Raw genomic sequence first — 13040 nt, 5'->3', positions numbered from 1 at the left:
ATATGGTGATGCAGGGGGCAATATGGAGATACAGGGTACTGATCTGGGGGCAATATGGAGATGCTGTGGGCAATATGGAGATGCTGAAGACTGATCTGGTGGCAATATGGAGATACTGGGGGCAATATGGAGATACTGGGGACTGATCTGGGGGCAATATGAAGTTGCTGGGGGCTGATATGGGGCAATATGGGGCTGATGTGGGGCAATATGGAGCTGCTGGGGGCTAAACTGAGACAATATGGGGCTGCTGGGAGCTGATCTGAGGCAATGGGAGCTAACATGAAAGGCAATGGGGGCTACTGGGGCTGATATGAGGCAATGGGGGCTGATATGAGGTAACGGGGACTGCTGGGGGCTAATATGAGAGGCAATGGGGGCTGATATGAGGCAAAGGGGGCTGATTAGCGGCATGGGGCTCTTATTGAGGGGCTGATATGATGTCTTGTTGGGGTCTTATTAACATTAGGGGTCTGATTGCTGGTCTGATCTGAGTTCTGATGAAAAATATTTGTTTTCTTGTTGTCCTCCTCTAAAACCTAGGTGCGTCCTATAGGGTGAAAAATACGGGCCAACGAACAGAGCATCTACATGATATCCTCCTTTTCATCTTTTCAGCTGCAGATCCATCAGTTGCTGGTCCCTTTTACCATCCAAGATGACTATACTGCTTCACAGACTAGTCCAAGTAGTCCAAGACACTTCTTGCTCGTTTTCTGTTCATTTTCTTAATCTTGAGGGTCACTTTAATAACATATGTTTACTGCTATAGTGATAAATGGCTACTGACTATATCCAATCTAAAATGTGGATGTTTTCATCAATTAACTGGATTTATAGGTAAAAAAAAATATAATTAACACATTAATCACGTCTCTTTTTTTTATTTTTTATAAATTATCTAAAAATTTAAGATTATTGGAGGAACATCACTGGCACTAATCACTAAAGGGCCCTATACACGGGCTGATAATCGTTAACTAGCATTCATAGGAATGCTCGTTAGTGATTATCCGAAATGCTCATTCATCGGGTAATAGATCATTTATGGAGTCACAAAAATGATTTGCCGTGTAAGGGCTGTTTCACACGAGCGGATGCCGTGCGTGACATCCGCTGCGTGATTGACAGCCAAAACCCGATGCGGACAGCAGAAGCACGGAGCATTAACATGACTGATAATGCTCCGTGCCTCTCTGTGATCTCTTTACTACGAGATCACAGTGACAACTTTATCTCACTGTGATTTCGTAGTAAAGAGATCACAGAGAGGGACGGAGCATTATCAGTCATGTTAATGCTCCGTGCTTCTGCTGTCCGCATCGGGTCTTGGCTGTCATTCACGCAGCGGATGTCACACACGGCATCCGCTCGTGTGAAACAGCCCTAAAGGTCCCTTAACATGGTCCTCTTTCCCTTCTCAGTTAGTGGTCCCATGGAGATACAAAAACAACGGCGTGAGAATCCCTTAGGATAATTATAATGTAAATTTAATTGCAGAGCCTTCCAGTGTTCACTTTTTAGTTTAGTAATTTTCATCTATGTGAATGTCTTAACATCTTTGCTTTCAGGTTTTTCCTCATTAAGTCCACTATTATGAGAATGATCCCTCAGATTGTACTGCCGCTATTACAAAGAATATAAAGTGCACCAGACCTTTTCATCTCTGGTAATAAAACAGGGCGTAACAAGAAAAGACTTGTCTTAAACCTTAATAATCTGGATTACTATGATGTAATTCAAAGGCTTTCCCAAGTTTGAAACCAGCGTGTGAATTATTTTATGTTTTCCATCACAATCATACTTATTATTTGCTTGCACTATTGAGTGAATGTTGCAGTATTATATATCTACTAATATTATTGGTGGCTCGCTTACTCCTCCAGGTGTCCCTGGGATCATTGGCTCGGTGTGGTATGCCATTGACGTTTATGTGGAACGGTCGACTTTGATTATAAATAATGTTTTTTTGGGAATCCAATACAAGTTTGGTTGGTCTTGCTGGCTTGGAATGGTTGGATCTCTGGGATGCTTTTTATGTGGTGCTCTACTCATTGCTTGTCATTACTTTTTTAAAGGTAGGTTTTACATGTACTAAAACAATCGACATACAGTGCCTTGCAAAAGTATTCACCCGCGTGACTTTTTTCGTGTTTTGGTGCCTCACAACCTGGAATTAACATGGATTGTTTGAGGATTTGCATAATTTAATTTACAGAACATGCCCACAACTTTGAAGATGTATATATATTTTTTTATTGTGAAGCAAACAACAAATAGGACAAAATAACACAAAAAGTCAATGTGTTTAACTATTCACCCCCCTAAAGTCAATTCTTTGTAGAGCCACCTTTTGCGGCAATCACAGCTCCAAGTTGCTTTGGATAAGTCTCTATGAGCTTGCCACATCGTACCACTGGGATTTTTGCCCATTCCTCGTTGAAAAACTGCTCCAGCTCCTTCAAGTTGGATGGTTTGTGCTTGTGAACAGCAATCTTTAAGTCTGACCACAGATTTTCTTTTGGATTGAGATCTGGTCTTTGACTAGGCCATTCCAACACATTTACATGTTTCCCCTTAAATCACTCAAGTGTTGCTTTAGCAGTGTGTTTGGGGTCATTGTCCTGCTGGAAGGTGAACCTCCGTCCTAGCCTCAAATCACACCCAGAGTGGTACAGGTTTTGCTCAAGAATATCCCTGTATTTAGCACCATCCATCTTCCCCTCAACTCTGACCAGTTTCTCATTCCCGGCTGCTGAAAAACATCCCCACAGCATGATGCTGCCACCACCATGTTTCACTGTGGGGATGGTGTACTTTGGGTGATATGATGTGTTGGGTTGCGCCAGACATAGCGTTTTCTTTGATGGCTGAAAAGTTCAATTTTAGGCTCATCAGACCAGAGCACCTTCCTCCATACATTTTAGGAGTCTCCCACATGCCTTTTCGCAAACTCGCAACATGCCTTTTTGTTTTTAGCTGAAAGTAATGGCTTTCTTCTGGCCACTCTGCCATAAAGCCCAACTCTATGGAGCGTACGGCTTATTGTTGTCGTATGTACAGATACTCCAGTCTCTGCTGTGGAACTCTGCAGCTCCTCCAGGGTTACCTTAGGTCTCTCTGCTGCCTCTCTGATGAATTCCCTCCTTGCCCGGTCTGTGAGTTTTGGTGGGCAGCCGTCTCTTGGCAGGTTTGCTGTTGTGCCATGTTCTTTCCATTTGGTTATGATAGATTTGATGGTGCTCCTGGGGATCATCAAAGATTTGTATATTTTTTATGACCTAAACCTGACTTGTACTTCTCAACAACATTGTCCCTTACTTGTTTGGAGAGTTCCTTGGTCTTCATGGCAGTGTTTGGTTAGTGATGCCTCTTGCTTAGGTGTTTCAAAAAAGTGTGTATATGTAATGACAGATCATGTGACACTTAGATTGCACACAGGTGGACATCATTTCACTAATTATGTGACTTCTGAAGGTAATTGGTTGCATCAGAGCTTTTTATGGGCTTCCTAACAAAGGGGGTAAATACATGCGCACATGCCAATTTTCTGTTTTCCATATCTAAACAATAGTTTTAATTATATATTTTTTCTCATTTCACTTCACCAACTTAGACTATTGTGTTCTGATCCATCACATAAAATTCAGATTAACAAAACATTGAACTTAAGGCTGTAATGTAACAAAACACGAAAAAAGTCAAGGAGGTGAATACTTTTGCAAGGCACTGTACATACAGCCAGGTCCATAAATATTGGGACATCAACACAATTCTAACATTTTTGGCTCTATACACCACCACAATGGATTTGAAATGAAATGAACAAGATGTACTTTAACTGCAGACTGTCAGCTTTAATTTGAGGGTATTTACATCCAAATCAGGTCAACGGTGGTGGAATTACAACAGTTTGCTTATGTGCCTCCAACTTGTCAAGGGACCAAAAGTAATGGGACACAATAATAATCATAAATCAAACTTTCACTTTTTAATACTTGGTTGCAAATCCTTTGCAGTCAATTACAGCCTGAAGTCTGGAACGCATAGACATCATCAGATGCTTGGTTTCATCCCTGGTGATGCTCTGCCAGGCCTCTACTGCAACTGTCTTCAGTTCCTGCTTGTCCTTGGGGCATTTTCCCTTCAGTTTTGTCTTCATAAAGTGAAATGCAAGCTCAATTGGATTCAGATCAGGTGATTGACTTGGCCATTGCATAACATTCCACTTCTTTCCCTTAAAAAACTCTTTGGGTCATTGTGCAGGAGTTCTGAAGGATTTGGCTGAATATGAGCAGATAATATTGCCCAAAACACTTCAGAATTCATCCTGCTGCTTTTGTCAGCAGTCACATCATCAATAAATACAAGAGAACCAGTTTCATTGGCACCCATACATGCCCACGCCATGACACTACCACCACCATGCTTCACTGATGAGGTGGTATGCTGAGGATCATGAGCAGTTCCTTTCCTTCTCCATACTTTTCTCTTCCCATCACTCTGGTACAAGTTGATCTTGGTCTCATCTGTCCATAGGATGTTGTTCCAGAACTGTGAAGGCTTTTTTAGATGTTGTTTGGCAAACTCTAATTTGGCCTGGTTTTTGAGGCTCACCAATGGTTTACATCTTGTGGTGAACCCTTTGTATTCACTCTGGTGAAGTCTTCTCTTGATTGTTGACTTTGACACACATAATCCTACCTCCTGGAGAGTGTTCTTGATCTGGCCAACTGTTTTGAAAGGTGTTTTTTTCACCAGGGAAATAATTCTTTGGTTATCCACCACAGTTTTTTTCCGCGGTATTCCAGGTCTTTTGGTGTTGATGAGCTCACCGGTGCATTCTTTCTTTTTAAGAATGTTCCAAACAGTTGTTTTGGCCACGCCTAATGTTTTTTGCTATCTCTCTGATGGGTTTGTTTTGTTTTTTTCAGCCTAATTCACTGATAGTGACAGCTCTTTGGATCTCATCTTGAGAGTTGACAGCAACAGATTGCAAATGCAAATAGCACACTTGAAATAAACTCTGGACCTTTTATCTGCTCATTGTAATTGGGATAATGAGGGAATAACACACCTGGCCATGGAACAGCTGAGAAGCCAATTGTCCCATTACCTTTGGTCCCTTAACAAGTGGGAGGCACATATGCAAACTGTTGTAATTCCTACACCGTTCTCCTGATTTGAATGTAAATACCCTCAAATTAAAGCTGACAGTCTGCAGTTAAAGCACATCTTGTTCGTTTTATTTCAAATCCATTGTGGTGGTGTATAGAGCCAAACATTTTATAATTGTGTCAATGTCCCAATATTTATAGACCTGACTGTACAGTAAAAATACTGTTACATTAATTTACAGACTGTTTATTTACCTTCCTTTTTGGTTATTATGTTGCCTACCAACCATTAGTTATTCAACTTGACTGACCACCATTTCTGTACATGGACTGAAGTAGCCTTAGGAAAATCTACCTAGTTTTCAACAAACAGCCTCTGTCTTTTATATGATCTTGATTAGGTTCCTCCCACGTGCAACACGAAACATAAAACAGCACTACAAATCATTGATACAATTGAGGATTAAATTGATAAGTGACAAGAAGTCAGCTTATTATATGAGTGTGTATGTGCTCTCAAGAGAGGAGAGAGAAGAGTTACAGGTCAGGCCATCATTCAGGATTTTACTGTGAAAGAACAGCCTGGAATATACAGTGAGGAACAGAAGTATTTGAACACCCTGCGATTTTGCAAGTTCTCCCACTTAGAAATCATGAAGGGGTCTGAAATTCACATTGTAGGTGCATTCCCACTCTGAGAGACAGAATAAATTAAAAAAAATCAGGAAATGACATTGTATGATGTTTAAAGAATTTATTTGTCTTGCACTGCTGAACATAAGTATTTGAACACCTCAAAGACCTGTTACTGTGCCTTTAAAAAGTCCATCTCCACTCCACTCATTAATCTAACTTAGTAGCACCTGTCTGAGCTTTTTAAAGACCACTGTCCACCCCACAGTCAGTCAGACACCAACTACTACCATGGGCAAGACCAAAGGCTGTCAAAAGACACCAGATAAAAAATTGGGGACCTCCACAAGGCTGGAAAGGGCAGCAGGGAAATTGCCAAGCAGCTTGGTGAAAATAGATCAACTGTTGGAGCAATTGTTAGAAAATTGAAGAGGTTAAAGACAACTGTCAGTCTCCCTCGGAATGGGGCTCCATGCAAGATCTCACCTCGTGGGGTATCACTGATGATAAGAAAGGTGAGGAATCAGACCAGAACTACAAGGGAGGAGCTGGTCAATGACATGAAGAGAGCTGGGACCACAGTTTTAAAGGTCACTGTCAGTAGAACACTACACCGTCATGGTTTCAAATCATGCATTGCACGGAAGATTCCCCTGCTCAAGTCATCACATGTCCAGGCCCATCTGAAGTTTGCCATTGACCATCTGGATGATCCAGAGGAGGCATGAGAGAAAGTCATGTGATCAGATGAGACCAAAGTAGAACTTTTTGGTCTAAACTTCACTCGTCGTGTTTGGAGGAAAAAGAAGGATGAGTTGCATCCCAAGAACACCATCCCTTCTGTGAAGCATGGGGGTGGTAACATCATGCTTTGGGGGTGCTTTTCTGCAAAGGGGACGACTGCACTGTTGTAAGGAGAGTATGAATGGGGCCATTTATTGTGAGATTTTGAGCAACAACCTCCTTCCCTCAGTCAGAGCATTGAAGATGGGTTGTGCTGGGTCTTCCAACATGACAACGACCCGAAGCACACAGCCAGGATAACCAAGGAGTGGCTCCGTAAGAAGCATATCAAGGTTCTGGAGTGGCCTAGCCAGTCACCAGACCTAAATTCAATAGAACATCTTTGGAGGTAGCTGAAACTCCGTGTTGGTCAGCGACAGGCCCAAAACCTAACAGATCTAGAGAAGATCTATGTAGAGGAGTGGGCTAAAATCCCTGTTGCAGTGTGTGCAAACCTGGTCAACTACAGGAAACGTTTTACCTCTGTAATTGCAAACAAAGGCTTCTGTACCAAATATTAACACTGATTTTCTCAGGTGTTCAAATACTGGGTTCAAGTGGGTTCAGCAGTGCAAGACAAATACATTCTTTAGAAATCATACAATGTGATTTCCTTTTTTTTTTTTTTTTCATTCTGTGTCTCAGAGTGGGAATGCACCTACAATGTGAATTTCAGACCCCTCCATGATTTCTAAGTGGGAGAACTTGCAAAATCGCAGGGTGTTCAAATGCTTCTGTTCCTCACTGTATGGCCTCATGCACACGACCGTTTTTTTTTTTGCGGTCCGCAAAAACGGGGTCCGTAGGTCCGTGATCCGTGTCCGTTTTTTCTTCCGTGGGTCTTCCTTGATTTTTGGAGGATCCACGGACATGAAGGAAAAAGTCATTTTTTGGTGTCCGCCTGCCCGTGCGGAGCCAAACGGATCCGTCCTGATTGACAATGCAAGTCAATGGGGACGGATCCGTTTGACGTTGACACAATATGGTGCAATTGCAAACGGATCCGTCCCCCATTGACTTTCAATGTAAAGTCAGGAGTCCCTATTATACCATCAGAGTTTTCTCCAATCCGATGGTATATTTTAACTTGAAGCGTCCCCATCACCATGGGAACGCCTCTATGTTAGAATATACCATCGGATTTGAGTTAGATCGTGAAAACTCATATCCGACAGTATATTCTAACACAGAGGCGTTCCCATAGTGATGGGGACGCTTCAAGTTAGAATATACTAAGAACTGTGTACATGACTGCCCCCTTCTGCCTGGCAGCACCCGATCTCTTACAGGGGGCTGTGATCCACACAATTAACCCCTCAGGTGCCGCACCTAAGGGGTTAATTGTGCGTATTATAGCCCCCTGTAAGAGATCAGGTGCTGCCAGGCAGGAGGGGGCACACCCCCCTCCCTCCCCCGTTTTAAATTCATTGGTGGCCAGTGTGCCCCCCCTCCCTCCCTCCCCTGTATTACATTCATTGGTGGCCAGTGCGGCCCCCCCTCCCTCCCCTGTATTACTGTACATTCATTGGTGGCCAGTGGGCCCCCCTCCCTCCCCTGTATTACTGTACATTCATTGGTGGCCAGTGGGCCCCCCTCCCTCCCCTGTATTACTGTACATCTATCGGTGGTCAGTGGGCCCCCCCTCCCTCCCCTGTATTACTGTACATTCATTGGTGGCCAGTGCGGCCCCCCCTCCCTCCCCCTCCTAATTAAAATCCCCCCCTATCATTGGTGGCAGCGGAGAGTTCCGATCGGAGTCCCAGTTTAATCTCTGGGGCTCTGATCGCTAACCATGGCAACCAGGATGCTACTGCAGTTCTGGTTGCCATGGTTACTTAGCAATTTTAGAAGCATTATACTTACCTTCGCTGTCTGTGACCGGCCGGGCGCTCCTCCTACTGGTAAGTGAAAGGTCCTACTTACCAGTAGGAGGAGCGCCCAGCCGGTCACAGACATCGCAGGTAAGTATAATGCTTCTAGAAATTGCTAAGTAACCATGGCAACCAGGACTGCAGTAGCGTCCTGGTTGCCATGGTTACCGATAGGAGCCCCAGCGATTAAACTGGGACTCCGATCCCCCATTGACTTTCAATGTAAAGTCAGGAGTCCCTATTATACCATCAGAGTTTTCTCCAATCCGATGGTATATTTCAGGTATGCTCAACCTGCGGCCCTCCAGCTGTTGCAAAACGACAACTCCCAGCATGCCCGAACAGCCTACAGCTTTCAGCCTACAGTAGGGTATTGTGGGAGTTGTAGTTTTACAACAGCTGGAGGGCCGCAGGTTGAGCATACCTGGTATATTTTAACTTGAAGCGTCCCCATCACCATGGGAACGCCTCTATGTTAGAATATACCATCGGATTTGAGTTCGATTGTGAAAACTCATATCCGACAGTATATTCTAACACAAAGCTTTTATGCAGACGGATCTGCGATCCGTCTGTGTGAAAGTAGCCTACGGCCACGGATCACGGACGCAGATGGCAATCTTGTGTGCATCCGTGTTTTTTCACGGACCCATGACTTGAATGGGTCCGTGAACCGTTGTCCGTCAAAAAAATAGGACAGGTCATATTTTTTTGACGGACAGGAAACACGGATCACGGCCGCGGATAAACAACGGTGCATTTTCCGAGTTTTCAACGGACCCATTGAAAGTCAATGGGTCCGCAGTAAATCACGGAAAACGGAACAACGGCCACGGATGCACACAACGGTCGTGTGCATGAGGCCTATATGAAAAGATGCAGGTTGCAGGGGAAAAAACCGTTCAAAAGTAATTTTTTTTATTAAGCTCTATTAGAAAAACATATTTAAGCTAAAAAAATATACACAATTTAATAATTAGAAAATGCACTTAAAAGCGTCCATAGCGTCCTATTATTATTATTTTTTTTTGCATTTCAAATTTTGTGCCCTTTTCTGTGCAGCATAAATAGCATGCTACCTATATTCTATGCATTGGTATCATTACTGTGATAACAGTACCAGTATTATTTTTCCTTTTTTATATTTATTTTAATTTCATTGCACAATAGCATATTTCATAGGAAAAATTGTTACTTTGCCACATTCCAAGAGCTAAATCATAACCTTTTCAAGTAATATTTGGTAATAAAAATATTTAAGGGTATATATCGTATTATTTATGCACTTTTATTTTTTGGGGGGTGTGGAATAGAAAAAAGAAGTTCTACATGTTTAGAATTGATTTTTTTTACATTATTTGCTGTGTAGTTTAAAGAATGTGTTAACTTCATTAAACTAGTTGAATACCAGGATATGTGTATTTTTTTACTGTGCATATTTTATATTAATAATTTTTTTTTTTTTTTAAAGCCTTCTAGTGGACTTCACAATGTGATTGTTTGATCGCCTCCATAATACTTTGGTATACTCGGTATACAAAATTATTACTGCCTGTCAGTAACAAACTGCAGTCTATTAGGCTGTGCTTTTATCTTTTGTTGTTAGGCTCCTGGATGCCCTGCTAACCTATCGGCAACGAGAGACCACATCATGGGTTGCCAAAGGGTTGACATAGGGATACCTCTCCCAATGTCTAACAACTTAGATGCCACAGACGTTATTAACTGTTGCATCCAAGGGCCCCTTTACACCGCCCTAACTAGCAATCTCTAATGCCATTGCTCTTCCTCATACAGCTGCATTGTTTATGGGCAGCAGAGTGCTGTTTAGATAGCACAATCTGCTGCCTAGAAATGATAATTTAGGTTACCACACTAATGGTTGTATTACCCAATGAACAAGGGTTTTCCTTGGTCATTGGGTGATTGGTTTACAGGGGCAGATTCCCAATAATCTGCCTGACCACCGGGCAGTGTAAAAAGGCCTTAAGGGTTAAATGCCCAAGACTGGATATTACAGGCAGCACCCACTGTGGATGGCATGGGAACAGTTCCAGTTCCTGTGTCATCCACTGGATGTAGCTGTATGCTCATTTGCAGGAATACGCTCCTAAAATAAAAGTACAGTTAGATGACCCACCTTCTCAGGTAATCAACTTCTCTCTGGTTGACTTGGATCTGAGATGGGATTGTTAAAAAAAATCCCCTTAAAGGATAATACCTTTCTGATTTCTATTATTGTTGATTGAAATAATACATTTTCTTCCTGCCTTCAACTAACGTGGAGCACTCTCCCAAGCACATTGTACATAAAAACATATAATTCATTCTGGAATTTTAGATTGCATCAGCAAATTGAAGCTCCTGTACTGTTAACTATAAGTTCTGCCAGCTGGCTTGATAAATGCTGCAGTGAACTTGATCTAAACCTTGTATTATAGCTAGCACCCAAGTGTTATTCAAACACATTTCCGTCTTCAGAAAACAATTTATTTCTACCACATAGGCACTTCATTGCCAAAGTTCACTTCAGGAAAGTTAGCACAATTATAAAGAATGCACATATTTGAGGGACAGGGACCTTAATAGAGTTCTAATATTTTCTCTCCTTTCTTTTTCTTTCTTGCAATTAAATTCATTATTTTACATTTTATGCTTCTTATGATGATTAACGTTGGTACTAAACCAGTGTTAGGATGATAGTATTGCAGATCTGTATGGTATACATCCATTATATATTGCCCACAAGATTCATGAGCCCATACTGTTCTTCGATGTAGTTCCTTTAAAGGTTTTGTCACAGATTCAGCGACACCACAAATCGTGGCACAATCTGATGCATAATATGTTATGGAGGTCCTCCTTTCCCCCAGTTCCATAGTATCTAGGGAGAACTGCCTTACAGAGCAGGATTTAATATGGGAGAAGGAGTTCCAAGCACATTGGTGCCCACAGTGAAGATGACATGCATGCAGGCCTTTTTTTCCATCAAAAATAACGGATCTCAGATGGAAACAACTAAAATGGATGCAAAATGTGCATAACTGAGCATAATGGATGCTTTAATGCAGGATCCTTTTTTCCCCTTTATTTTTCTGATCTTATAACAGATCAGAAGAACAGAAAAATAAGTGGTGATGTGAACCCGGCCATAGTTGGTCATGAAGATCTCTCCACTCAGCAATTGGATATCTCCGACAATTTCAGGAAAACCAAAGGTTCTCACATATCGACATTGGCATCTACTCCACGTTGCTAACATGAACCACCTCCAGCTTTCAGCTCCATAAAGATTATCCAATGGTTTCCAATGATCATCTCCAATCTAATCAGAAATAGGCGAAAAAAAGTGCCTCCATGATAAATGATAAAAAGGGTTTTGTTATTCTTACAGTTAAAATTGTAAATGCGCATATCAAACAAATTAAAATCACAATGTATAAAATGTGCGTATCAAAAAATGTAAAGTATGCTGCAGGGTTTTAATTTGTTTGATATGTGAATATTACTATTCTAATGTGAGTATACTAGAACCACTTTCATCTTTTATCATGGAGGCAGCCTACACTTCCTGTCCACCTATTTGTGATTCGATTGGAGTTGGTTGTTGGAAACGACTGGATAATCTTTATGGAGCTGGAAGCTGGAGGTGTTTCATGTTGGCAACATAGAATGGATGCCAATTTGGATATGTGAGAACCTTTGGATTTCCTGAAATCGCTGGAAATATCCAATTGCTGAGTGGAGAGATCATTTCTACAAAACCAGCTAAATATAAGTCTAGGTTATTCTTTTCTTTAGCATTAAGCTATTGGCTTGTCTTCCATTCGACTTATATGGTTGGTACTTTGAGATGCAGGTTTTATGTGTTGTTTTTAAAAAATTAAGGTTGAAGCTCTGTTTTCTGAGACATAGCTTCAAATCCCCTGCTTCACTTCACACAGGTATAGTTAAATAATAAAATTCTGATTTGCAGTCACCACTAGGAAGAGCTCACTGCATAAGTATTTATACAACTTCCAGGTACTGTACTCTATACTAAACTAAACTACTGTATGTTGAACCCTGTGAATCCATTATAGCAGCACATGGAGTGACATAATACAGTCCTTCTATACAAACTCTGCTCATGGCATGCACTCTTGTGCAAAAAATAAAAACAAAAGTAAACAGCATAAACATAAGTGAAACACAAAAACTTTCTAGTTTTTGCAGAAGTTCATTTATGTACTGTATGTATTTATTCCAGAAGCAAGATATGCAAGGAACCATTCATATCTTTCCAGAAAAACCTACCTTCGTGCAAGAAGTTCCGTAAGCAAGTTGTATTCTCCACCTCAGACAGAAACTGCAAAGATGTATGCTGTGGGTACGAGAGTGTAATTCAGTGGATGGCATCACTTTGAGCAGAATCCTTTGTTTTTCAGTGGGGAGCATGCAGGTGTGTCTGGAAAGTGTCTAGGAAAACCTCAATTTGCACCTAATTTGTATGTTGTCTACAAATTTTATAATGTAGATGAAATGTAATGTAAACGAATTACATAAAGAAATGGATGCAAATACTGTGTAAAAATCAATATCGCAAACATTGCTGAATCTGGCAACTGGGCCTATGAATAAAAATATTGAAGAGAAT

General features: G+C 41.4%; 1 protein-coding gene across 2 annotated transcripts in view; it reads left to right on the top strand.

Annotated features, from left to right (window-relative positions):
• CLDN16 (claudin 16) overlaps positions 1 to 12832 on the top strand; it is a 56236-nt gene extending 43404 nt beyond the window's left edge. The window contains exons 4-5 of one of the 2 annotated variants that reach the window (XM_040431078.1): positions 1887 to 2078; positions 12657 to 12832. In XM_040431078.1, coding sequence (XP_040287012.1) covers positions 1887 to 2078; positions 12657 to 12787 — 323 coding nt within the window. In that variant the 3' untranslated portion in view covers positions 12788 to 12832. Of the gene's footprint in view, positions 1 to 1886; positions 2079 to 12653 lie in introns of both variants that reach the window. The other variant, XM_040431077.1, reaches the window with a different exon arrangement.
• Positions 12833 to 13040: the final 208 nt, after the last annotated feature.

Source organism: Bufo bufo, chromosome 4 (assembly GCF_905171765.1).
Source record: "Bufo bufo chromosome 4, aBufBuf1.1, whole genome shotgun sequence".
Taxonomy (NCBI): Eukaryota; Metazoa; Chordata; class Amphibia; order Anura; family Bufonidae; genus Bufo; species Bufo bufo.
The sequence above is the reverse complement of the archived record's forward strand: the minus strand, read 5'-3'. Positions and strand labels throughout refer to the sequence as shown.